The sequence below is a fragment of the Hypoxylon fragiforme genome, assembly GCF_022984875.1.
Source record: "Hypoxylon fragiforme strain CBS 206.31 chromosome Unknown GGS25scaffold_1, whole genome shotgun sequence".
Taxonomy (NCBI): domain Eukaryota; kingdom Fungi; phylum Ascomycota; class Sordariomycetes; order Xylariales; family Hypoxylaceae; genus Hypoxylon; species Hypoxylon fragiforme.
This window is the reverse complement of record NW_026054756.1, coordinates 3094771-3119178: the sequence shown is the minus strand read 5'-3', so window position 1 is coordinate 3119178 and position 24408 is coordinate 3094771. Positions and strand designations below refer to the sequence as shown.

At 47.9% G+C, this 24408-nt stretch overlaps 11 protein-coding genes and 1 non-coding gene across 12 annotated transcripts; 7 read left to right on the top strand and 5 right to left on the bottom strand.

The window, feature by feature from the left end:
* Positions 1 to 1327: 1327 nt before the first annotated feature.
* Positions 1328 to 1746, bottom strand: GGS25DRAFT_46516 (uncharacterized protein). Its single transcript, XM_049258957.1, has one exon. The coding sequence runs from the start codon at positions 1630 to 1632 to the stop codon at positions 1408 to 1410; it is 225 nt and encodes a 74-aa protein (XP_049121724.1). The 5' UTR covers positions 1633 to 1746; the 3' UTR covers positions 1328 to 1407.
* Positions 1561 to 3089, top strand: GGS25DRAFT_46596 (Alpha/Beta hydrolase protein). Its single transcript, XM_049258966.1, has 2 exons — positions 1561 to 1723; positions 1782 to 3089. Exon 2 carries the CDS (start codon positions 1862 to 1864, stop codon positions 2927 to 2929), a length of 1068 nt encoding a protein of 355 aa, XP_049121723.1. The 5' UTR covers positions 1561 to 1723; positions 1782 to 1861; the 3' UTR covers positions 2930 to 3089.
* A 138-nt stretch (positions 3090 to 3227) lies between these two features.
* Positions 3228 to 3306, top strand: GGS25DRAFT_t2. The gene has a single exon. It is a non-coding gene; the product is annotated as a tRNA-Gln (tRNA).
* A 496-nt stretch (positions 3307 to 3802) lies between these two features.
* GGS25DRAFT_517234 (NAD(P)-binding protein) lies at positions 3803 to 5013 on the top strand (the record flags this gene model as incomplete). Its single annotated transcript, XM_049263348.1, has 4 exons — positions 3803 to 4281; positions 4372 to 4681; positions 4750 to 4805; positions 4872 to 5013. 4 exons carry the CDS (start codon positions 3803 to 3805, stop codon positions 5011 to 5013), a joined length of 987 nt encoding a protein of 328 aa, XP_049121722.1.
* Positions 5014 to 6390: 1377 nt separating this feature from the next.
* On the top strand, positions 6391 to 8032 carry GGS25DRAFT_471435 (exoribonuclease). Its single transcript, XM_049259352.1, has 3 exons — positions 6391 to 6639; positions 6699 to 7612; positions 7715 to 8032. The coding sequence occupies exons 1-2, from the start codon at positions 6525 to 6527 to the stop codon at positions 7448 to 7450; spliced, it is 867 nt and encodes a 288-aa protein (XP_049121721.1). The 5' UTR covers positions 6391 to 6524; the 3' UTR covers positions 7451 to 7612; positions 7715 to 8032.
* A 383-nt stretch (positions 8033 to 8415) lies between these two features.
* Positions 8416 to 11934, top strand: GGS25DRAFT_46321 (uncharacterized protein). The gene is made up of 2 exons (XM_049258950.1): positions 8416 to 9191; positions 9257 to 11934. The coding sequence occupies exons 1-2, from the start codon at positions 8727 to 8729 to the stop codon at positions 11675 to 11677; spliced, it is 2886 nt and encodes a 961-aa protein (XP_049121720.1). The 5' UTR covers positions 8416 to 8726; the 3' UTR covers positions 11678 to 11934.
* A 494-nt stretch (positions 11935 to 12428) lies between these two features.
* On the bottom strand, positions 12429 to 13867 carry GGS25DRAFT_46307 (SEN34 subunit of tRNA-splicing endonuclease). Its single transcript, XM_049258948.1, has 2 exons — positions 13730 to 13867; positions 12429 to 13516 (listed from the first exon to the last, which is right to left on the bottom strand). The coding sequence occupies exon 2, from the start codon at positions 13504 to 13506 to the stop codon at positions 12442 to 12444; it is 1065 nt and encodes a 354-aa protein (XP_049121719.1). The 5' UTR covers positions 13507 to 13516; positions 13730 to 13867; the 3' UTR covers positions 12429 to 12441.
* On the bottom strand, positions 13525 to 15491 carry GGS25DRAFT_46324 (PAXNEB-domain-containing protein). The gene has a single exon (XM_049258951.1). The coding sequence runs from the start codon at positions 15195 to 15197 to the stop codon at positions 14016 to 14018; it is 1182 nt and encodes a 393-aa protein (XP_049121718.1). The 5' UTR covers positions 15198 to 15491; the 3' UTR covers positions 13525 to 14015.
* Positions 15492 to 15785: 294 nt separating this feature from the next.
* Positions 15786 to 16354, top strand: GGS25DRAFT_512528 (DNA-directed RNA polymerases I; the record flags this gene model as incomplete). Its single annotated transcript, XM_049262794.1, has 2 exons — positions 15786 to 16129; positions 16249 to 16354. The coding sequence occupies 2 exons, from the start codon at positions 15786 to 15788 to the stop codon at positions 16352 to 16354; spliced, it is 450 nt and encodes a 149-aa protein (XP_049121717.1).
* GGS25DRAFT_46304 (NUDIX hydrolase domain-like protein) lies at positions 16219 to 18325 on the bottom strand. Its single transcript, XM_049258947.1, has 4 exons — positions 18170 to 18325; positions 18109 to 18114; positions 17720 to 17839; positions 16219 to 17629 (listed from the first exon to the last, which is right to left on the bottom strand). The coding sequence occupies exons 3-4, from the start codon at positions 17815 to 17817 to the stop codon at positions 16696 to 16698; spliced, it is 1032 nt and encodes a 343-aa protein (XP_049121716.1). The 5' UTR covers positions 17818 to 17839; positions 18109 to 18114; positions 18170 to 18325; the 3' UTR covers positions 16219 to 16695.
* A 76-nt stretch (positions 18326 to 18401) lies between these two features.
* On the top strand, positions 18402 to 19996 carry GGS25DRAFT_471426 (uncharacterized protein). The gene has a single exon (XM_049259351.1). The coding sequence runs from the start codon at positions 18776 to 18778 to the stop codon at positions 19448 to 19450; it is 675 nt and encodes a 224-aa protein (XP_049121715.1). The 5' UTR covers positions 18402 to 18775; the 3' UTR covers positions 19451 to 19996.
* A 12-nt stretch (positions 19997 to 20008) lies between these two features.
* On the bottom strand, positions 20009 to 23247 carry GGS25DRAFT_471424 (nucleoside phosphatase family-domain-containing protein). The gene is made up of 2 exons (XM_049259350.1): positions 22653 to 23247; positions 20009 to 22577 (listed from the first exon to the last, which is right to left on the bottom strand). Exons 1-2 carry the CDS (start codon positions 22663 to 22665, stop codon positions 20509 to 20511), a joined length of 2082 nt encoding a protein of 693 aa, XP_049121714.1. The 5' UTR covers positions 22666 to 23247; the 3' UTR covers positions 20009 to 20508.
* Positions 23248 to 24408: the final 1161 nt, after the last annotated feature.

The window sequence follows — 24408 nt, the reverse complement described above, 5'->3', positions numbered from 1 at the left end:
TTGCTTTGATAAGTGCGATGAACTCAAAGATGTAGGCCTATCCAAGAAGAAGGAATCTCGAGTTTATTTGCTGTATCTGTCTGTAGTACAGTGACGAGATCCCCAAGACAAGAGAGTGAGTGAGTAGTTTGGGTGAGAGGAAGAAGGTTTCTTGATGCTGCTTTTATATCCTCAAGTCCCTGCTACCCCTGACGTACAACCATTTCAAACTTTCCCTCCAGGTAGGCTTGGACACATACATAATCGTACTCATCACCATCGTCATCATCAAGGGGAAAAAATGAAATAAGATACCTACTTCAATGAACACACACTCGTGCACACACACACACCTATCTAGCTCCTGCAAGTTCGACAGGGCTACCTACACCGAGAACTCGGGATTACGGCACCATCAGTAGGTCGGTAGGTCGCCTACCTACATGCAGTAAGTAAAGTAGGTGGTCAACTTGTTTCAGCAGCAAAATTCTAGAATCTGCAATTGTTTAAGCACACACACATTATAATGCAGGTAGCAAACCCGGAACAGGGCCGTTGCCTGCCTGCCTGCCTGCCTACCGCTTCAAGTTTTGTCACGAACTACTGTGTGTGGTCAGAAGAGCAGTCCCAGCTTCAGCTCCCCGGTTCCTCGTCCTGTCAGCGGCCAGAAACCGGAATATTGGGGGCGGACGGATCAACCGGCAAGGCTTTCGTAAGTGACTACCCCAATCGCAGTTTGTGATTGTGGATGTTGTTGTCGCTCTCTCAGCAACCAACAAATTTCCCGAGGGATACCGAGATTTCTTTTTTTGCAGATCGCTTGCGAGTTGGCGTTACGGGAATAACGCCCCGACGCGCGTGGGCGAGAAGGAGAGCGACCTCTAGTTAGTTAACTCTTTGATTTTATGTTTGGATTATGCAGCATAGGTATGTACGGTATGCCGCCTTTGGCTCGGGATCTCGGAATTTTCGTAATGGAAAAAGAGGAAAGGAAAAAGATGGATTAGGTATTAAACTTCAAGCCACATTGTCATAGGTAATGCGGGTTTGCTGTCATTCCCGTGTCGCTGCCGTAAGAATAATTCTTTTTCTTTTATGTAAAAAAAAACCTTCATGAATCATTTAAATCTCAATTTAATAACAACACGGAACGGGACGCCTTCGAGGCGTTCGTTCTTATACATCCTTACTGGGGATAATGAGAACCCTTGCAAGAGGACAGCAGGGAAAGAATACCATTCAACCTCAGAAGGGAGAGTAAGGAATTGATGATAGATAGCGCTAAGTCGATATAATATTTGAGATTCTCCTTTGGTTTGTTCTATCCAACATTCCATAGAGCCAAAGATGCAATCCAAAATACCAGAAAGATTCCGAAGATAAATGAAAAAGGGGCTGGCGATGGTTGGTTTAGTAGACTAAGTAGGATCACATGACCATCAAACAAAACGTCAAGATTGATATTGTTGAAGTGCAGTGCTTACGTAATTCTAAATTGCTCCATTCCATGATTGCATCTTCATTTGAAGGATTCTGTAAAAGCAGGACATCGAGTCTAAACCCTCCTAGCGAGAGGGGAGAGGAAAGCCAGGCTACCAGTAAGGCTTGTAGGAGGCAATGCCGTAAGTCTTGATCGCCTCTTAATTTCCCCATACATTCGTGAATGGCGTGGTTATACCGTCATCGTCGCGTACGGTGTTGGTTAGTATAGTCTATCGCCTTATGTAAGTACTTACCTACCACTATGTAGGCAAATAAGTACATAGCCTGGTATGTAGTTTAGATCTCACAACCGGACTTACCTACCAAGTTCTAACATTATTGAACATTCGCTGTTCTTCCAAAATATTTGATCGCTTCAATCGTTGTGATCCATCATAGAATGGTTAATGATGTTAGCGATGCGGGTGATAGCATAACTTCGCTTCATATCGGGCAGTCTGATGGGGAGGCAGACTGTGAAATTTCCGCAGATAAAGGTCCGGAAGGGCTACACTCAGCCAATGCTTCTGCTGTCCGCACAGGTGCCAATTTCATCTCCAGGTGGGCCAACCGCTTCTCTTCCACCGCAACCGAGACGATATGGCTTGATTCTACATTGGGGGAATGGCGTGGCAAGGAGAAGATACGTGTCGATGTATGGAGATCAGCGCAGAGCCCAGAGTCTCCCAGACTGGGAAAACGGCCTGCGATAATTAATTTTCATGGTGGTGGTTTTGTGTTTGGAGAAGGAACGGATGATGTCCGATGGGCCGATGCACTCGTAGCAGGCCTTGACGCCGTGGTGTTCTCCGTAAATTATCGTCTTGCCCCGACGTATCCGTTCCCAGCACCAGTCGAGGATTGCATTGATGCAATCTTACAAATATTTGCTCTCGGCGACAGGTACAACGTCGAAGCAAATCGCATCATTCTTACCGGGTTTTCGGTCGGCGCCACATTGGCCATGAGTAGCTGGATAGTACTACAAGAGCCGAAGAGATGGAGCTACCAGCTTCCGTCTCTCCTCCCACGTATCGCTGGCATCGTTTTGTATTGCCCCTTGTTGGACTGTACTATCGATCGCAGTACAAAACGCGAAGCCTGCCCACGACCTGACTTGACTCTCCCGAGTGGCCTGACAGACTTGTCCGATGCATCTTACCTACGTTCAGTGCTCTTGCAAGGCAAACGAGATGACCTGAGACTTTCCCCTGGCCTCATGCCTGCCGAGATGCTGGACCAGTTACCGCCTATCCACATGTGTATGTGTGAATATGATATGGCGCTTGCAGAAGGGCATGCATTTGAGAAAAGAATGATGACTGGAGGTAAACCTGTGAGTGTTCGAGTGGTGGACGGAGAAAGGGATGCATGGGACAAACCACCGCCTATCGAGCCGAAAAAAAGTGTTGCTTTGGAATATGGCAAAGCGATAGAGTTGATAAGCACATGGCTTGGAAACGAGTAGGTTCTCTAGCTAGGTAGTTAGATTGTGAATACTGTAATACGAATGGACATGTAAGAGGATTACAAAAAGATGAAAAGATGAAAGCGTAATAAAGGCAAACATGACAGTATCATATAACGGAACATACGCTAGCAGACTAAGGTTAGAAGGTAAAGTGTGGTGGAGCCTTCATGTTTTTGAGAATCTTTTTTTTTTCTTTTTTTTTTTTTGAGATGACAGAAAAAATGAAGAAAAGGTGCATTACGTAAGGCCGGAAGCTAGGAACATAGGTAGAAATTAACGACGAAAATTCAACAACGGCCGCGTAGTGTAGTGGTTAGCACGCAGGATTTTGAAGAAAAATTCCTGAGACCTGAGTTCAATCCTCGGCGGGGCCTTCCTCACTCAATGACTTTCTTTTTTGCATAATTCTTATCCATTCACTCCTCTACTTTAATCACTTTAATCACTCACTAGGTATGTGTAATGGATAATCATCTAACTATCAGCCATGCAGGACTCGACTGCTATCGAGGAGTTATTATATTTTCTCTCCTTCCAATTGAACTCTGTATATCAATATATCAATGCTATTTTCCTCTCCCCCAGACATACATATCATTAACGCTTTGAACTGAACTGAACCGAACTGCACTACTACGAAGTACTAGTAGTAAAATACTACAAAAACCGGGAGCTATCGGCGGGGCAGCTTTTTCTACCAACGGCGGGGTTGAGCACATCATCGCGGCGATTCGGCAACTCAGCGATGCTACAATATAAAATTTAATTTAAGACTCATACCTGCCTACATAGTCCCTATTACTACTATATATTCTCTCATAAGTACCCTAAAAGTAACCCTTCATAGAATATCCCCCCCTAAATTCCCACATGCCCATCCTGCGAACGGCCCTCTCAACGTTCCGGCACTTTGCACTACTCTCCCCAGGACCTATTAGATCTCCGTCGCAACCCATCATTGCGCGGCCACTCCAAGCCCACCTCAACACCAACACCAACACCAACCACATCCACATCCACAACCACATTTGGAAAAGAGCCATGTCTTCCGCCGTAGCCAAGCGCCTCTCCGGCAAAACCATCGTGATAACCGGCGCCTCGTCGGGCATAGGCCGCAGCACAGCCTTCGAGTTCGCGCGCACGGCGCCCCAGAACGAGCTGAAGCTGGTGCTGACGGCGCGGCGCATCGACGCCCTGCGGCAGATCGCGGACGACATCGCCGCCGAGACCAACGGCGGCGTGAAAGTCCTGCCCGTCAAGCTCGACGTCAGCAACCCCGACGAGGTTCGGGGTTTCCTCGCAAGCCTGCCCGAGGAGTTCCGCGAAATCGACGTGCTGGTGAACAATGCGTAAGCTTTCCCCCTCCCCTTCCCTCTTCCCAGATTGTCTTTGCGTCTGCGGAATTAACCCTAACTAACTAACTAACTAACCCACCCCAGCGGTCTCGTAAAGGGCGTAGCCCGCGCCCCCACCATCGCCGAGGCGGACCTGAACGTCATGTTCGCGACGAACGTGACGGGGCTGATCAACATGACGCAAGCCGTGCTGCCCACCTTCCTCGCGCGGCCCGAGGGCGGCCGCGGCGACATCATCAACATCGGCAGCATCGCCGGCCGCGAGCCTTACCCGGGCGGCGCCATCTACTGCGCCACCAAGGCCGCCGTCCGCAGCTTCACCGAGTCCCTGCGCAAGGAGCTCATCGCCTCGAGAGTCCGCGTGCTCGAGGTCGATCCGGGCCAGGTTGAGACTGTATGTTTTTTTTCTTTTACAATTTCTTCGTCTCTCGTCTTGTGGCTAAGGCAGAATGTTTCATATAGGAATTCTCGGTTGTACGGTTTTACGGCGACAAGGAGAAGGCAGATGCCGTTTATGCGTAAGTACCTTACTTTGCTGTTGGAAATGATAACTCTTGCAGCTACTAATGCTTTGTTTCATACAGTGGTTGTGAGCCATTAACTCCCGACGACATTGCTGAGGTAGTCGTATTCGTGGCGGGCAGGAGAGAAAACGTCGTGGTTGCAGATACTTTAATCTTCCCTAACCATCAAGCCAGTGCTACTTTCGTGCATAAGAAGTCTTGAAAGATATAATGTATCAAATGTATATATTTTTATTGAAAAGCCTCGGACCGAGACCGAGTCTACGTGAGCTGCCTAGTCTATGTGATAAGGGGCTACAAGCATACTTAACTTTGACTTACATGGAGCAATCGAGTCTGTATTGTAAAGATGCAATGAACAATCTATAGCGCTGGTCAGTAATGCTCAAACGCAAGATACAATAAGTTGGTAGACAGGTGAAAGTTCAGATAAACCAGTTTACTCATTCACGTGAGTCGGCCCTCTCACCCCAAACCTCAAGACGAGTTTCAAAGATCGAGGGCACAAAAGCCAGAATTACATGGTGGAAACTCCACAACCAATCATCACATACCCAAAAGGATAGCTACGGTGCGGGAGGGTGGCTCGACTCGCCGTGATATAGTTGAATGGATAAACAGTTTTCATCATGACAGATAAAGAGGTGGTGGAGGGGAAAGTGTGTAATAGGTAGAGTGTGACTTACACCTAACAAGTTTTAGACCATCGATGCTATCAAACGTCAATAACCTATAAAACTTTTATGTGTTAGCTTTGTCAACTAGTAACAGGGACAGATATAAAACATGGCACATAATTGTGTAATCAGAATATATGTTTATTTGGTAAACGGGTGTCTTCATGCGGTTCAGAAGCAGAACTGAATAAAGGTATTCATCATGGACAATAAAAAGGACAGAAAAGCCAGAAATGACTTACCAAGACTATATGCTCCTAAGCGCAGTCATTGTTAGATAGGGAAAATGGGGACATTGTGTTTCCTATAAGTACTGTTAGTCGAAGACCCTAAATAGCAAGGTCACAGGCAGTAGTGAGGTTGAAGCTTCAGATGGTAGTGCATGTTGTTCTGACGCTCAGGTGATCGCGGTGAACAGTGGTATTGTGATCATCAGTAGCAATGATTTGTACTGGGGAATTGTAGGTAAAGTGTCCAGGAGGAGCAAAGAGGGTGAGAGTATCTTACCAGACAGATGCTTCGTTTGGATCATAAGTTGGGTTGCTGAAGGGAATTTTCAGAGCGGCATCGACACTTGTGATGCGCTATACAGTATCCAGGCAACAGATTCGAAAGCTTTCATTAAATCCCAAAGACACTTTGCAATGCCCATAATTAGATAGTATGTTTGGTCATAATGCTGCAAATTCTGTGCATTTATGGGCGTTGAATGTGGAAGGTTTGGAATAAATGTTTGGATGTTCTGTGTTGAGATTGGGAGAGAAGAAAATTTGATTTCGAAGGTCAATGAAATAAAATCTTCGGAAGACGGGGCACTTGATACCGTCTTGGTCTGTGCTCAAGCTAAGGTGCGGGACTGCTACCGCAGTGTGTAGTTAAACCTTGAAGCGTACAGACTAGACAGTGGGACAATTTTCTGCTTGCGCTGGAAATTTCAATTTGAGGTTCAGACTTATGTACTAACAACATTAAAGCTTCTATAAGCTCTTACAGTTTCAATTCGTTCGCTTTGGATTGCTGAAACTAGACGACTATCATGGATCGAAGACGAATTAATGGTCCGGTAGGGAAGACAACTCCTCCCGTATATGATACGCCACTGGTAAAAAGAGCGATAGAACGCCCAAACGACGATGCCATTCGAAAGATCTGTAGGTTTTTGGATGCTGTTCGGGTGTGATTTGGTTGAGTTAACACGAATTGAATATAGTTTTGAAGACGGGAGTGACTCCTTCGGCTTCTGGTTCCGCGTATCTGGAAGTTGAAGACACCAATACCGATAGTCCTTCTGGCACAAGCCTGAAGCTTACGTGCACTGTCCACGGTCCTCGAGCCCTTCCGCGATCAGCACCTTTCTCCCCTCACATCATCCTCTCGACCCACGTTAAATTCGCACCTTTCGCAACAAGACAACGACGCGGCTATGTACGCGATTCGAGCGAGAGAGACCTGGGAGTCCATTTAGAGACGGCACTAAGAGGGGCGATCATCGCAGATCGTTGGCCTAAAAGTGGCGTTGATATCATCGTTACTATAATCGAAGGAGATCAAGATCGCGATTCCCCTGACTACGATAAGGATGAGGGTTGGGATATGATGAACGTTCTGAGCGGCTGTATTACTGTTGCTTCGGCTGCTATCGCCGATGCAGGCATCGACTGCGTAGACACCGTTTCCGGAGGCGTTGCGGCTCTAGTAGCCAAAGAGGCGCAGAGCCAGCCATCCATCGTACTTGACCCTGACGTCGCCTCATACCACAAGATACTTGCCGCATGCTGTGTCGCATACCTACCAACGAGAGACGAAGTGACCAATATTTGGTTCAAAGGCCAATTGCCTGAGGCGGATGCTCTGGCTTATGATGCCATGGTCGAGAGAAGTCTGGTGGCTTGCAAGAGTGCGAATCGTGTTCTCGTCAAAGCCCTACATGAGATGGTTCCTCAAGGGCAGACCCCTTCCTGAGCCTAACCAACGCTACCACAGAGCATTTGTTGCGTGTCAGGTGCGAAGCTGAAATCCTAATTGACTTGGGTGGATACCTACCTAAGAGGATACTCTCCTATATGCTGAAGCCTGCCTGGATAGGCGGTGATATAATCAAGCTAAGGCTGTGATTCCATAGGAGTAAGTGATTTTCAGATCATGATATTGGCTATATAAGATGACACTTTTCATACGATGAGAATGTGCCAAGCTTCATAGAAGTCCTCAACCTAACGATGCTAGTACCCTATCGAAGGGATATGCATTGACGACGGATAAGCCAAGTAACAGAGGTTGGCAGAGTCACTCGATTGGCAATAAACCTACGAGGTTAGTGGATTGTACGTCGGCCTGCATATGAACGCCGGTACGAGCAGCCGAGGCCTTAAATCTCACTAACACTCTTGGGTTGTGACTCTTGTGAGAGGTTATGTAGAGTGTAAGCCTAGCCTGAAAATAGCACACTGGCAAATTCAAGTTTCTAGTTAGATAGTCATGACAAAGCACAGACATATTCTAGAAGCTGTCAAAACTGAATTCAAATTTACCTATTCAAATGAAGATTAATACCTAGTTAAAGCTCATGACGCGCCACGAGGGATCTCTAAATATCATGTTAATCTGATTGAAGTGGATTATGCACATGTGCAGTGATAAGGTACATAAGCCTGTACAGACTCCAGAGTCTACAGTGTACTCAGTACTTAGTATTTCAGGGGTGCTTAGGTATTTGTGGGTACATGTAGTTATGTAGATCCCTACAATATGATGGAAACGCACCTACGCACCTACCCGTAACTTACGCGGAGTGCTTTATTAAAGTAGCATTCTATTAAAAGTACAGGCTTATGATGGCAGGCTCAAGGGATCTACGGATGCAATGGAGATGCAATGGTTGAACTTAATTAGATTGGATTAGTTATGTACTTGAGTTACATAATACATATGTACATACATATCCAGATTCGATCCATAAATAGCACTCACTTCATTCTTAAAACAAACATTTGAACTCTTCTATGGTTGGGGAGTTGGTAAGGCTCCATTATGAATATGTACAATCTACGTGTTTCAGACCTCTAATTGTCTGGCACATTGACCTCTGATTGGGAGTCCTTGCTGCAAATCACATCCCGGCCGGCTCGGAGTATCGGGCGCCCATTTGATACCACTTGATACTACCCGGACATTCGTTGAGATCTCCTAACATAAGTACGCCAAGTAAGCAGGCGAAGCAGGCGAAGCATTTCAAGGAATGGCATCGCCAGGTGCATCCGCCGCCCCAGCACCTACGGCTTTTGATAATTCGAGCGTCTGGCATAACATTACGGCCTGGACCGTCCAGCATTTTAGATATTCTGTCAACAACGTCACAAGATACGCCCCATCCCTCGAGGATCTAATTCTAGCCGGACCTAGGATGCTAACTAGACTCGGCATATCCATTCCCGATACCATCGACGGCTTTAAACAACGTGTCATAGCTGATCCAACTTCTCCAGAGTATCTCTTCAGTACCGCTACCTCCGAAATGCTTACAGAGGTCTCGGAGGCAGTCTCGGAGGCAATCTCTGATGCCGTAGATGCCGCGAACGTGTTGGAGAATGAGGACCAGGACCCCGCCGTCTTGGTTTCCAAATTCTCGTCTGATGGAGCCAAAGGTTTAGGAAGCGTCTTTAGTTACGCGACAAGTAAATGGGCGCTTTGCTGTGTTGCTATGGCATGTTATCTGCTCTTTGTTCTTTACCAATGTCGAGAGATTACTAATATCCACTTCTGGTCCAGGCTATCATCCTTAACCGCACACATATCTTTGCAGCCTCACGAAGGAGATTATATCTGACGTGGCCCGTTCGACTCTTCCTTCGATTCCTACCTATCCTTCTCTTCGCGTACCAAGCCCGCCAGCTCTTGCAATCCATACAATGCCAAACTTCTCCCGACTTCGCCGAGTTGCGCTGGGCCAATGCGAGCAAGACATCGGACCTTATGTTCGCCCAACCCTCGCGATATCTACATAGTCTGAGCACCGTCTTGCTACTCGGCGCTACCGACTATGACAGTTGCCGCGCTGTTAATATGATTCCTCCAAGTGCCCACGATTATTCGAACGAGCTGCAAGGTTCCCTATCATTGCTATGGCCTCTATTTGGGACACTATGTCTGAGCCATTTCTTGGAGACAATTTCATGCGCGGTTCAAGGGCGCCAAGTCGCCGTCGAAACGGGAATGACGCTTTTCGAACACTCGCTCGCGTTTGCCGAAGCCGATGCTGCCATTAGCAACCAGCTAGGCTGGGGCCTATTTTCTAGTAATACTGCTTCTAATGTGACCTATCAACAAGCATCCGGGCCCGGTATCGCCATCTCCAGATCTATGATTATGAAACGGGTCAATACCCCGCCCGAGGTTCTCCTTGTGGCTTTCCTTACAGCTATGAGCCATATCACTAGCCACGTGTTGGGAGTGTTTGGCTTGCAGAGTAAATATCGGTTGGTTAGTACAGGCTTCTGGGCCTTGTGTTTCATGGGAAGTATTGTGATAGAAGCTCTAGACTTCACCTTCGATAACCCCTCAAGTATGGGCCTCTTCCGATTTCCTACCGTCTGCATCATTGGATTTATCCCTCACGTCATGGTATTCACTGGTACATTGATCTGCTTCGGCATATACGCTGTTGCCTTGCTCTTGTCGGCTCTAGAGCCCCCCGATCGATGGAATGTTACAGGGCGACGACTGTCCTTCCGAGAGCGACTCTCACTGGCACACGAGAACATGCAAGCTAACATCTCGCTGTCTGACATTCGCATCTCTCGTGAGATGGACTTTTACACTGCATTACTGAGAACAGGCTTTGGAGTTATAACTATGGCTAGCGAGGCCGTCTATCTTAACGAAGACAGGGGCATCAACTTAAAAAGCCGTACTTGGCTCGAAGAAGACAGACTAAAAGAACTTGAATCTCTACACATGCAATGGGCCGGCTCAGGGCTAGGAGCTTCGCGCTATGACTCGGTAGGGACTATAGGGTTAATACCGATCAAGGAAGGGCAACTTGGGGCATCAAATGGCTACGCAAGAGAACGAGCAGCACAAAAAATTCCGAAGTCACGTATTGGGGAGAAGCGGGCTAAAGACGGAGTTGGTGCTACTGAGCGTAGCTCACGATGGCTCTTAGCGTTGGAGTTTATCATGAACATCAACAAGCTCCTTCTGCGATGGGCCGCGTTACTTATGCTCAAGGCACTCTCGCGTTTGGGAGTTAGGACCCAGCCTCGTTTCTTATTGTGGCTCTGTCGTCTCCCCAAGCAAAACAAGAAAGAGGAGAAGCAGCCCGCCAATCCGGGGCGCCCCGTACTGCTCAGTCGATACGGCAGGGGCAGCAGACTCTATAACGACGAGACAGCCGATGTAGAAGCTGAGATACGGCGGCGTCTAAGATCAGCGCCTGAAACGGCGAATCTCTCTGATGAGGAGATAGATGCGCGATTGTACTCTACCTGGAAATACGGTGATTTATGGGGTTCGGTGGATAGGAGTGGGGAGTGGCAACCAAACAAGAGTGACGATGAATGGGATACGACAAGCATGATCAATAGCGTAACGGGAGACGAAGATGACTATGATCAGTGGATTGATGAAGACGACATGGAGTATGAAGACGGTCAAAGAACACCTACACAGAACTCAAGGCAGATTTCAATATCACGTGAGGCAAGTCCTTTCGACCAGCCCCTGGCGATGGATGATCTTGCCAGACTGCTTCACCCCACAAGTCCCGAGGAACGTCGCGAAGCGCATGCGCTCGCTGCACATTTGTCCAGCGATCGCATAGTGACGCGTTCACAATACGCGCGTATGCAGCAAAACCAACGCGGGCGCCTCTTTTTCCCGAATCAGCTCAAAAGGGGCAAGCTTTCCGACGAGGACGAAGCCGAACTCCTCGAGGACCTGATCATCACGCGGCGGACGGAGACGGCGCGAGAAAGAGAGCTGCTCGATAAGGGTGACAACCAAGATGAAGACGATAGAGGCGGGCCCCAGTGTGTTGTGTGCCACTCGGCATCTCGCAAGATCATCGTTTGGCCTTGTCGGTGCCTCAGTTTATGTGATGAGTGCCGCGTCACCCTTGCTATGAACAACTTTGATAAATGCGTTTGTTGTCGTAGGGAGGTGGTTAGCTTTAGCCGTATTTACGTGCCTTGACGATGGTTTTTGTTTCTTTTTACTGTTGTCTAATGGCATTTATTCATTCCTTGTTTGATCAATCGATTAATTTTCAGCATTGCGTGCGAGACTTGGGTGCCAACCACCTTTACATACCTAGGTACACATTCACACATGTTACATGCCTTCATACCTACCTACCTACATACTTGCATACTTGCATCCGCACATACATATACACATACATACATACATCACCACGATATGATGAGTGCCTACCTAAGTAACTCAATCAGGACAGGCGTTTAGAGAGGGAGGGAGGGAAGCAAGGGTCGGGGGAGTGTGGAAAGAAAGGGGTTGCGTTGCGCCAGTGTTGCGCTCGCTGTATTCCGGGATTGGGAGAAGGAGAGAGGGTTTTAGGTTAGTTTGTAATTTGCATTTTTTTTTTGTTTTTTTGCAGTTCGTTGTAAATAAATTTTGAGGGTTTATTACCTACACTTTTTCTATTTTCATGGTGCCTTGCGTTTCCTTGAGTAGACCAGACCATAAGTGATGTTGTGTTTGGTTTTTTTCCTACACTACCTACTACCTAGGTGCCTATCCATTCATCCATCCATCTATCATGCATCAATTCAGATTCTAAGATGTCGGTATAAGGCCCCATACATGACGTGCGTAGGTAGTAGTATTCGAACGAGGATTTGTTGTTATAGGTATGCATTACTTGTATTACTACCTACCTTCGCTGGGCATGGTGCCATTACATTTATAATCTAATGTCCTTTTTTTTTTTTTTCCTCTCTCTACATAGCCGCCCATTCAATACAAAAGGCTCTGGCTCGCGGCGCATTAGGATTACCACTACCACTATCACTATCACCATCACCCTCTCCCTCACTCCCACCAGCAGCCGCCACAGCGCCGCCAATCAAGTAACCCTTCTTGACATTGGTGCCGAGGCGGCCGCCGGCGACGAGGTCGAGCATGGCGACGGGCTCGTCCCAGCCGTAGCTGGTGGCCTGGAAGTGGCTGTGGAAGCGCAGGGGGTCGCCGGGGTAGACGTTGTAGTCGCAGCCGAAGCGCAGGCCGGGCATCATGTAGTAGCCGCGGTCCTGCAGGTGGGCGTATAGGGGGTATGAGGGGGGCACGTCGATGGAGGAGGCTTGAGCACTGTTTTCGTCGCCATCGTTGTCTGGGGGTGATAGGGGAGGGGAAGGGAGATGAGGGAGGAGAAGGCTGCTGGTTGTGGGGGTTATCGCATACCCTGAAGGCTCTTCTGGCTTGGGAGGTTGTTGTTTGGGGGTTGTGGGGGAGGGTGGGCCGAACAAACTAGCATTGGCTTCGTTGTCGTCGCCGTCCCCTGCTTCGAGGCTGCTGTACTCGGCGGGAGCAACGGCTTCGCTTGATAATGATAATACTTCACCCTCTTCTTCTTCTGCTTCTACCTTTTTGGACTTTGCCTTTGTCTGCTGCTTCTTCTCCCCCTTCTTCGATGATACGCGCGGTTGGTAGTTCTGCTTACTCTCAACAGCCGCCTGCTGCGCCTTCCTGCCCTCGGCTTTCACCGTCTGCAAGTACCGCCGACGCGCGGGCTCGTCGAGGCCGGCTAGTCGCGCAGGGTGGAAGGCGGCGTCGTCTACGATGAGGCCTACGTTCTTGTCGACGAGCACCTGGGCCTCCTCGGGCATCAGCTCGATGGGGAGGCCCATGAAGATGTTCTGCTGCGGGTTCTGGGGGATGGTGCCGACGAAGACGGAGCAGATGTTGTGGCTCCGGCGCAGGTACATGACGTCGTCTATGTCAAAGAGCAGGTACCTGCCGCCGACCTTGGAGATCCGCACGGCGGGGCGTTTTATAGTAGCAGCCATCTTGTGGAATCTAAGTAGGGAGTGAGTCAGTCTCGATACATTGTCAAAGGTTTTTGTGAGACAACAAGGTATAATAAGATATAGGTTGGACGATCATAAATTTCCAGACACGGAAGGTTTTTATCAACATTGTTTTATTTCAGTGGATTGACAGATGAGTTGTGTAATCATTTCGAACAGTGTGTGTTTTGCAAAGGAAAATGGGGGAATATTTTGAACTTACCAGCTCTTGATGTTGAGTGTTGAAAAATATTGACTGTTAATGAAAAATCACGAACTTTTTTTTTCTGGTTCGAGCTTTAAAAAGAAATTGAGAAAGCTCATTAGTTAGATGATTAGCTTGCTTGTGCTTGTGTTGTGGGTCCAGACACCGTATTAAAGTCTGGCTATAAACTGCATTTCGCACCGTGTATAATCGTATATTCCCTCATCATAAAGCAACGACATTATCATAAAATGTTGCTTAGATGATTCGCATTCGCATTTGCATTTGAAACAGAAAAAAAGGATCAAAATTCCATGCTTCCCTTTTCAGATCCCTCCTTTTTGTTATCTTGCTCATCGTCACCTACGGGAGGTAAATAGAACGGCTTAATAACCAAGCCCTTGGACCGGCTCAAACTAAACGACAGATCTCCGTGGGCAGAATTACTTTCCGAGGAACCTCCGCCCTTCTCGTGGAATATCGGCAGACTGTGGACTTTTACGAGACCTTGCGTCTGCTCGTCCGACTTGGAGTCTGATTTGGAGGAGGAAGAAGGGGGCGCGACGTGTATTGCGCCAGACTGGAGCGGGATGAGTTCGATAACACCGTCGGATAGCAGCTCCATCCAACGGGTAAGTCCAGTACCACGAGGGTAGAGCGAGAGCGGCAGTGAGACTATCGCCGTAAGCTTGGTTGGGTACTGTCTCAGCAGCCCCCTGAGAGCATGTAAGAATTGCAACACCTCCTCAGGCCGAACAGAAGAGCTCGAGTAACTAGTTGGCGACAAGAGACCCGGGACTATTATCCGGTGGATCCAAGACGGTGGTGAATTTATTAGTTTCTGCGTGATATCCTTGATAAATTTCTTGAGGGGTGATAGCGCCTCTGGCGCTTGAGTGAGGCTCGGTATGCTCATCGAAGGATGGAACCCAATCTGTCCCTTGACGTCTGCGGGACCAAGCTTCTTTGCAAGGTCAAACGAATGGCAGAATATGGAAGTAGTAGATCCATTAGAGCTGCTACTTTGTCGTGTGATCGCATTTCTGTCCCTAGAAACACCTCCAGTAGCCAAACTCTCGTATCTCCAGGCAATCTTCATCTTCTCATCTGAGGCTATATCCGCCTTGCTGGACGATTTTTTATCTTCTGCAGCAATGCCTGGGAGTTCATGACGCCATCCCTCGTGCAAACCTAGAACGTGGATTTGGTGCCCCTGAACCATTCCCTCGGCCGCATAGTAGCGAAGCAGGACCCCGGCAAAGTCAGTGGTGCCGTGCTCTCCGACGAGAAGCGACGTTCCCAGGGGTAATCCAGCATGGCCAGCCAGGAGACTATCTAGTGAAGCCGTGCCCGTTGAAGTAGTTAGTCGGCCATCAAGAGGAGATGGCCGAACACCGGGCGTAGGCGCATTCTCGATCTTGGCCAGGGCCGCCTGGGCAGCTGCGTTTGGGCTGCTGATGACAGCGTTTCTCTTCCTAAATGACATGACCCTATCATAAAAATCAGGAGAGTAAGATGTTCGATATTTATATCCCTATGAAAAGATGAGCACATGAGCGTGTAACCCAAATCGATATTTTTCATATATATGCGTTAGTGCAAGATGCAAGGTTCCACATTACCTACGTACAAGACACAGAGCTGGGTAACATTCATTCAATAATAAAAGGTTTGCTAGAACATTTTGTTGAAGTTTAAACAAGAGCCGCAATGCCAAAGCCCCCCTGTAACCCCAAATTTACAGGTGATCTCACCGCTTTCGGCAGGTACGTTTCTAGGTACGTGCCCACCCCGCATTACCTTGGTAACCTTGAACCGATCCACTAGGCACTTAAACTCAACAGCAGAAATCCATCTAGTTAGGTTAGTTAGTTACCTAGCAAAAGCTTCCCAAATTCTATTCGCAAAAAGAAAAAAAATAGTTCAACGTCTCTAAATATACCACCCACATCCACCAACCTATTCAACGTCAACAAGACCACTTTCGCGCACATACATACACACACACACACACACACACACACACACACACACACACACATCAATTCAACAATCAATCAAGCCCAAAGCAAAAATGTCCAACCTAGCTGCGGGCGACGCCCAACTCTTCGAAGACACCTTCACGGTGACCTCGTACGACCAGAGCAAGTACGACCGCGTCGCACGTATCGGGGGCACCTCGACGGACAACCTGACGCAGCTATCTCTCGACATCAACACGGAGCTATTTCCTGTGCGGGTGGGACATAACCTCGAAGTCGTGTTGGCCACGAGCCTGTCTTTAGACGGCTCCAAGGACGACGACGATGACAAGGGTTGGCGCCACGTCCGCGGCGAGAGCTCGCTCGCTGACATGTATGACTACGTCTGCCACGGAAAGATCTATAAGTTTGAGGATGGTGCGGATGGCCAGACTATGTGAGTTTTCTTTCCTTTCTCTTTTCTTTTTTCTTCCTCTTTGATCCTCACCCCCACCTCACCCTTTCAAATAAGAAATATCAGTTAGAACCTTCACTAACCCGCACCGCCTCGTCCAGCCGAGCTTACATCTCCTTCGGCGGCCTACTGATGATGCTTGAGGGCCCATACAAGAAGCTGACACCGCTGCGTGTCGACAACACCTACCTGCTGGTCAAGAAATGATCGCGCAATACTTCTTAGTATATACCCACCCCTCCATCAACTAATTTAACGACGAATTACGAATCAGATAGGACCAGGAAGTCGGAAAGTGGAAGAAAAAAAAGGAAAAGAGAACAGGGACAAAGGCGCAATGAGCAGATAATAGTACTTCGATCGCTAAAGCACAACCACTAATCCTGGCGCGTCCCTTCTATGAGCAAGCTAGTTACATATGTTATAAACGTTTATAGACCCATAATGGCCTCCCCCATCTGGGTACTTTAGGCAACACTATTTTCAAGCAGAAGAGCAAAAAGAAGACGTGATGAAGGGTGGGGTTTCGAGAGAGAACGGGGGGCAGCTTAGCATTTCATCGGGAAGGGCAGCTTTCGGTGCATTCGGCATAGAATCTCACTGTAGTCGGGCTCGTTGTCTCGCGTAATGATTCCGTGGCGCATCAAGAAGTTTAAGAGGACCAGCGCACAGTTAGGCTTAAACAGGCCTTGCGCGAGCTTCTCCCTCACCTCGTCCACCGTCCATAGGTAGAACCTGGCCACTTCCCCGTCATAGGATTTAGGCTTGAAGTCTGCTGGTACTTCAACATCAAAGATCCACTGCATCTCAGGATATATCTGACCAACTTCGCCTCCAGACCGTTCGTCCGCGATGTGCATGTATGTAACGTTACCAGCAAATACGCCATGACAACGCATGAACCGTGGAGGGATGCCGGCCTCCTCGTGAGCCTCACGGATTATGCATTCAAACGGATTCTCGCCTGTCCTCAGGCCGCCAGCAACGCTGTTGTCCAGCATGTTGGGGTAGGTTTCCTTGGTAGGCGATCGCTGGGCCACGACGATCTTCATGCCGTAGGGTACTTGGCGGTCTCGGACGTAAGCCGTCAAGTGCACGCCATACCGCATAACCCCAAACAATCCTATGGCGCTGCGTTCGACGCTGAACAGGATATTGCCAGCATGGTCGTAGACAGGCCAATCTTCATCTCTCCAGCCCTTCAGAGTATCGAAAATTCCATGGTCCCGCCAGTACCGCGTTGTCATGGCAATGCGCGAGGTCCTCTTCCACTCGGGTTCCAAGTAGGTGAAGGCGCGTACAGTACGCGCATCGTCATCTACGATAACTGGGCCGCGAACGAACTGAGGCGTCGCTAGCAGCTGCTGGACGACGGGCTCCATCATGTAGCCTAACATTGTATGTCCCTCCTCCCAGATGAACTTGTACAAGCGGCTGGTGAGGGCCCGGAATGCCTGTAGCTCCGTTTCGACGTGAGGAAAGCTATACTCCCATCGGCATTTGTTTAGCTTTTCTTTTTTTGGTTTTCCCCATTCTTGGTTTCTCATCCATATGAGCGAAATTTCCACTCACGAATCTGCCTCCTTTATGATGTCGAGGTTGCTCATTAGACCTTCCATCTTATCCGATGTATCCTTCGCCTTTTTGAGTGTTTTTGGTGTAGTCGGCATAGCCGTGGATGAGCTATAAGGCCTGTGGGGGAGGTGAAGATGAAGGTTAGATGTAGACAAGAATGGCGAGGTATCAAACCTGGCAAAACGCCCAGAAATCATAAAGGAATTGCTATTTAAAAGGAGTGAAGAAGAATAAGAATAAGTAGCAGTGATAATAGTATTAAGAGTTTGGTTTCGTTTGGATACATGGCCAAAATATGCTCGTTTTCCACCGATCCATGGCTGCAAATGAATGCCAGCATTCTGTTTGTTGGGTGAGCAAAGAAGTCTAGTTCTTGACATACCTACCTATTGCTAAACAAAGTAAGCATGAGTCTTTATATCTTTGAGATATTGAACAATTACTTACAGCTTTAGAAGTTATTATAGCTACTTCCCGAGCCTGGTTCTTTATATGCTTACATGCTACTTCAATGTTGATGCATATAATATGCAGGTCGCACATAGTAGCAGTAGTAGTAAAAGTACATCTAACACATGTAGTCAAGGTTGAAGGTTACAGTAGTGTGCCTTGCAGGGTATAGTTAGGGGTCTTATCACCAGTGACAACAATTTAGTTTCTGCCCCTCCACACGAATGACGTCGAATCTGATAGGCTCCCATAGCTAGCTATCGAAGCTTCCATTGCATTGATCCTCATTTTTCTTCACTCCTACATACTTACTCGCCCCTAAATTCTCAGAAAAAAAAAAGAAAAAGAAACACTGAAAATACACACCAAAAATAACTAGGAAATAACTAGCAGCTGCAACATTGGGTATTGTACCTAAAAATAAAATAAAAAGGTAGCAAACCCCTTCCAGGGTAGCTTTAGCTTTCGCATTAGCTTATCCTAGTTTACCTGCCTGCCTGCCTGCTTATTATTGCCTTGCCCATCTCACCCTCCTTCCTCCCTTCCGTCTACACAGCGAACCACCTAACCTACCTTGCATAACGTTACCTTACCTACCTCCGAATGGAGCAACAACAACAACAACAACCACCACCACCACAACCCTCCCCCCAACCCCTCTTCGGCCTCGTCCCCGCCGGCCAACCCCTCATCACCTCACCCTCCTCCCAACCAACCCCCACCTCCTTCCTCTACGCCATCCCCCCCTCCAAGCCCTTCGCCCACCTGACCGTCTTCCTCCTCCCGGACGTCGCCCTGCCCCCGGGCGCCGCAGCCGCGATCTACCTCGCCCCGAACGCCGCGGCGGGGGCCGAGTTCCAGTTCCTCGGGGGCATCGGGCCGGGGAAGGAGAGCGCCGTGTTCAGGCTCTCGTCCGCCGGCGCCGAGGGCGGCGTCGTGATAGGCGTCAGCGTCGAGGACGGCGCGTCCGTCGCCGAGCGGATGATGCAGCACCAGCAGCAGCAACACCATCCGGACCCAGCTCCCACCACCAACAACAACACAAGCACGAGTCTCGTGCCGATGAACCAGACACAGACACAGACACAGGCGATGTCGACGCAGGTGCTGGCGCAGCGCATAATCCAGAACGCCTTCAACTTCCTCGCCGGCTTCAGCGGGAAGGTCGGCGCCGAGGGCGTCGAGGTCGTGCCCCTCAGGGCCTTCCAGGACTGGTGGCGCAAGTTCGAGAACAAGGTCCGGAACGATCCTACCTTTTTGGAGCGGGGCCAGGATTAAAATAATTATCTAAGGGGAGGAAAGGAGGGGTTAACGCGACATGATGAGGAAGGAGAGTAGGATATCTTTTTTTTGGGGGGGTTTTTTTTTTCGCCTTACATACCTACCCTGGAAAACTTGTAGGGGGTTGGCGGGCGATATGCTGATTGGGAGAAGGAATGGAGGAAATATTCTCTCGATGGGAATAGGAAAAAAAAGGGGGGGAAAGGGGAAAAAGGGGAAAAGGGGGAGTGATACGATGATCGGATGAGCAGATGATCAACAACCTCGATGAGACCCGCAGATGTGAAAAGGAAGGGGAATCAACACACGAACCGAAATCTGGCGTCTGCCCCCCCCCCATTCTCCCCCTTCCTCCCCTTGAAGAAAAAAAACCCCCAAAACAAAAACAAAACACTACTAGGCACGGTTGGGTGTATATGGAGGACGATTGAACATACATGGCATGATACTGTACATACCTATTAGCATCTGGGTAATACGCATTCTCATACAAACTTCCACAGCTCTAGACACCTACACACACACACACACACAGAACAGCCATGTGAATTATCATTTCAAACTTTTAATAAATATAATATTCATATATTTAGACCACGTATAGCTACATAAGCTAGCGTTCGAGTCGTAACATCCCTAATCTCGTAATCCACGGCAACATCAACTCAAAAAAATAATAATAAAAGAAGAAGAAAGAAGCGTTGTTGTGTTGCCAACGTCTTTTTGGGGAATCCAGAGTGCTTCTTCTTCTTCCTCCTCCTCTTCACCAACTCCTCAAAAAGTTTTGAAAAAAGTGTTCCCCTTTTTAGAAGAACACATTAATAACGAAGAATTCATCCCACACTCCTTTGCCATGTCCTTTGCTCAGTCATTGCCTGAAACTCCTTTCCCTATGAGCCTTAATGGGGTGTCCCTGGTAACTCCGAATTTATATCCATCCCTACCAAGGTGGGTAGGTAGGTAGATATGTAGAATGTGCCGCCCGAACAATGCAAGAATGATTGTGTCAGTTGGTATCAAGAATAGAATACATACAATCCGTGAAAAACTTTGTACTAATGCTCCGACATGGAACCTATCAATGGGCTCTTGAGTCTTGTGGGGCTACCCGCTCGACTTCTCCGGCCAGCAGTGAGCATCTGCGGGAAGAGTCTCTCGCGACTTTCCGTTCGGACGACCAGTCCGCTCCGGTCAAGGGCACTTCCCGGATGAGGGTTCTTCTTCAGGTCGTCAAAGTCTTCCACGTTTAGTTTTGGTGTAGCGAGACCTGACGATCGACCAGCTCTAGCTCGTCCGTTGCTGCTATCAGAAGTGTCCCCCTCGTCTGATGACGCTTCGCCCAATTCGAACTGGTCGGCATCACCCTCTTCTAGTACTCTTTCGTAGTTATAGAAGCCGCGACCGAATAGCTTATTTGTGATGACCGAAAGACCGAGACCCCCTTTTCGGGGACTGCCCGGCCGACGTCGGCGGCGTAATACCTTATTGACTTTGCCATAAAGTCGCATCCGTCGATCTCTTTTTCGAAGTAAAAAGGCAATGAATAGCAAGATTATCACAAAGAAAAAGAATCCTGAAGTAGACTTCGACTTTGCATGATCTATCAGATCTTCGGCGGTATCGCTCCAATCGTCGTCGTCGTCGATTGCCGAAGTTGTATTAAAGCTGGAACCAGCGTGCTGGAAATCCGGAGGGATACCTTTTACATTACTGCCGAACCCGACAGGAAGGAGATAATTATCCTTAGGGGGGATTTGGCCGGCAGCATAGAGCACCATCTTTCCAAGGGTCCAGCTGATTTCGATGTTGTCAATCTCATCAGCAGCTTGGAAGGGGTTCAAAAATCCCTTCTCCTTAGCAGCTTCCCCGACTTCCTTTGTCACGTTGATTCCTGGCGTCGGGGCATGATCTATGCCATATCTCGGTATGCCTATTCCTTCATGTAGCACGCTGATCAGCCAGCTTGCTTTGAAGCAGGCTTCCTGGGCTTCCTTCCCATGATCTTTCTTTCGCGACTGAACCTTTGAATCTATTTCTTCCCAGTGTTGACTGCAAAACTCCACAACCTTCTTCTGGTACGTGTTGAAATCATAGGCCGTGTCGTCTTCTTTATTCGCAAACACACCATGTGTGGTATGCCAATACTCCGAAACTCCAACAAAGTGATTTATGTCAAAATCGATAGGGGGGACGTGCTGGCCATTGAATAGACAGGGCTTGTCATCACACGGAATATCCTTCCCAAGCAACGGTTTCGTTCTTCGTAGGCATTCGTCGAACTCACCCGTGCCGACTAAGGACAACTCTTTTGAACTTCCCGAGACATAGTCACCCTTTTCGTTTGTCCGCAACCCCCTAGGTAGACATGGATCTGGCACCTCATGCTCTCCATCGATCAAGAACTCGTCCAATAACGTCTTAACATAGCGTTCGCGAGCTTGATTCACCCCAAATCCAAGCCATGTAGATGTGAAGACCTTGTACTCTTTGGGGGCGCCATTTAGACTTCGCAATCGAAGCAACTTGAGATCGTTTCCGTGCTCCTCGGCTACGGTAGCATTCGGCGCAAAGGCGATCTGTGCTGACGCGCCACCCATGTCAAGAAAGCCATAGGTATGGTGATTCTTACCATGGGCATGGCCTTCTGGATTATCAAAACCTCCAAGAAGATAGTTGGCCGCGATCCACCCATACAAACCTTCCGTCTCGCCCGGTATGACTTGAATATGCTTATCGCAATCGGGAAGAGAGAATCGGGTGTTTGCTCGGAAGTAGGAGCAGGTCTCCGTTACAACAGCTCGTTGCTGAGTGGGAGGTAGCAGTCGCATACCAGCAGTAGCCATCAGATATATCGGTGTGTCTGCATGCTTGTCTTCGGGAATGACATCAAGTGCTCGCTCAACTAGTTCTTGCAAATGATCAGGTCCGACGTCTTCCGGATGATCGCCAAAGGTAGAAATTCCAGGTCTAATCTTTTTGGTCCATTTGTCTTTGGTAACAATATTTGGCAGACTGTGTAATTCTTCATAGGATGCATCCTTGGCTGCTTTTGCGGGATCTAACCATCGGTAAATGTGTAGACGAGTGCCAGAAGAACCGGCATCTAGTATAACACCCCATCGCCCTATTTCAAAGTGAGTCAAATCGTCAGCAAGGGTCGCAAGGCAGCTGTTTTTGACGAGTTAGGTAATATGCTTACACTTCTTTCCCATAGCGACAGAGCTGAGGTAGCTTCGAATTTGCGTTACAGATAGGATGGGACGAAATGCGCAATTGGTGCGATGGTATGCAGTTTAGTACAGGCTGGAGGTTAATATCGCAGCATTTCTTCGATTGATATGGGTCAGCTCGCTGATGACGAAGGTTTGCAAAGGCTGTGAAGCTAATAATACGAGATGGTGTGGCGTGATGACGGTTTTGTGTTTCGATTACGCGTTTCTTGGGTTCTTAATAAAGAATTTCCAAGATGCAGATGTTATTATTAGGTTAAAGGGGGTAAAGGCACGGTGCGATACGGTACGGTGCAGTATTGTTAGATTTATAAATTGTAGCGACAGAAGAGAAGGAGAAAGTAAGAAACAATAATAACAGAAGCGGTTGAGTTTAGGAATAACGAATGAGTAGTGTAGGTAGGTAAAGTCTGGTAGTTGTGGTGTAAATGTAATGTCAAGATTAGGTGAGATTAACGGATAGGATTGTAGATACGATAGGGTAGGTGTTAAGGTAACTATTTGGGGTGTTCCAACATTGAAGGAGAGAGACTGGAACATTGAAGTCACTGCAATCAGTGCAATGTGACTGCATCCATCCAATGTACAAGACTACAAGTACCGTGTACAGTCGCACATGTACCTGGGCACTAACATTGACAGTTTTAAATAACAGATTGTGCAATTCAATGTCTCTGGGACAACCCTTGCACTTAGTACCATGCTTAATATTATGTACCCAGATACAATGCCAGTAGCCAAGGAAAAGGTGTTCTGGGGAGTCGGGAGTGGTCCAGGGCTGAAAATTGGGTTAGAACCGTTAACTAGATTAATGCTTCTTAGGTTATTTTGGCTTAAGAAAACGGGGATCACCTCAGACTCTCACAGAGTGCTCTAATAATCTTCTTTCTCTCTCCAGGGCGGTCTCTATCTTTTGCAGTTGTACAACATTAATTTTCCACTACAGCTGCTGAGCTGCAAACATATGCTATTGAAGCTCAATGAAAACGAAGAATCACCATTTATTCTCCATATTTAAATTATCACGGGATGTGTTCCCACAGCTTTAAAAATAGCACAGTCAGTGCAACAATTGTGGTGAAAAGAGTTTCGAATTCTTGCTTGTCCGAATATTTTGCCAGTTAACCTTGTACATAATACCTAGCAACTACTGCATAATATGTACATAATTCCCGTTTTAAAACATCATGGTTCGTATCGCATGCATGTAGAACTAAAGATGGTGGTAGATACTAGATACCCTAGGTAGTCGCCATGCTACATAGTACATGCTAATGCTTAACAAGGCATGTACCCGCCATCTGCAATCAAAAAAGGTATCTGTAACTAACTACTTGTACATGTACATTATCTAGTACCTTATGTATTCTAGCTTGTGAAAAAGGGGGGCTTTACGGCCCGCTCTACGTAATCCTGATACCCCCAACTTTGCATGTTGTTTCTAATCTTTTCCTGCCACAAAAAAAACCTCAGCCAATCCCCAGCCGTTCCTCTTCCACACTTTTCTTCCTCCATCTTTTTTTTTCTTTTCTCTCTCTCTCTCTCTCCACCAGTCGGGAAGAATGTCGAAAATGTTAAATGGTGCCCACCGCACCGCACCCCCCCTCCCCTTATCTGGTTTACTTGGGGAAACCAAACATGTAAATCTTAAAGCCAGTCATAGCCAGTCAAAGCCAGTCATCCCGAACAGTCCGAATTACATAACACTTGAATGCTGAAAAAGGG

What these genes read in the sequence shown, in the direction of transcription:
- GGS25DRAFT_46307 (XM_049258948.1), bottom strand. Translation starts at nt 13,506, where the DNA reads ATGGCTGCTACTATAAAACGCCCCGCCGTGCGGATCTCCAAGGTCGGC.
- GGS25DRAFT_46516 (XM_049258957.1), bottom strand. Translation starts at nt 1,632, where the DNA reads ATGGGGAAATTAAGAGGCGATCAAGACTTACGGCATTGCCTCCTACAA.
- GGS25DRAFT_46304 (XM_049258947.1), bottom strand. Translation starts at nt 17,817, where the DNA reads ATGCCGACTACACCAAAAACACTCAAAAAGGCGAAGGATACATCGGAT. An exon ending in ATCATAAAGGAGGCAGATTC is followed by an intron (nt 17,630 to 17,719) that starts GTGAGTGGAAAT and finishes ATGGGAGTATAG; the next exon opens with CTTTCCTCACGTCGAAACGG.
- GGS25DRAFT_46321 (XM_049258950.1), top strand. Translation starts at nt 8,727, where the DNA reads ATGGCATCGCCAGGTGCATCCGCCGCCCCAGCACCTACGGCTTTTGAT. An exon ending in CGCTTTGCTGTGTTGCTATG is followed by an intron (nt 9,192 to 9,256) that starts GCATGTTATCTG and finishes CTTCTGGTCCAG; the next exon opens with GCTATCATCCTTAACCGCAC.
- GGS25DRAFT_46324 (XM_049258951.1), bottom strand. Translation starts at nt 15,197, where the DNA reads ATGTCATTTAGGAAGAGAAACGCTGTCATCAGCAGCCCAAACGCAGCT.
- GGS25DRAFT_471435 (XM_049259352.1), top strand. Translation starts at nt 6,525, where the DNA reads ATGGATCGAAGACGAATTAATGGTCCGGTAGGGAAGACAACTCCTCCC. An exon ending in CGATGCCATTCGAAAGATCT is followed by an intron (nt 6,640 to 6,698) that starts GTAGGTTTTTGG and finishes AATTGAATATAG; the next exon opens with TTTTGAAGACGGGAGTGACT.
- GGS25DRAFT_471426 (XM_049259351.1), top strand. Translation starts at nt 18,776, where the DNA reads ATGGAGCAACAACAACAACAACAACCACCACCACCACAACCCTCCCCC.
- GGS25DRAFT_46596 (XM_049258966.1), top strand. Translation starts at nt 1,862, where the DNA reads ATGGTTAATGATGTTAGCGATGCGGGTGATAGCATAACTTCGCTTCAT.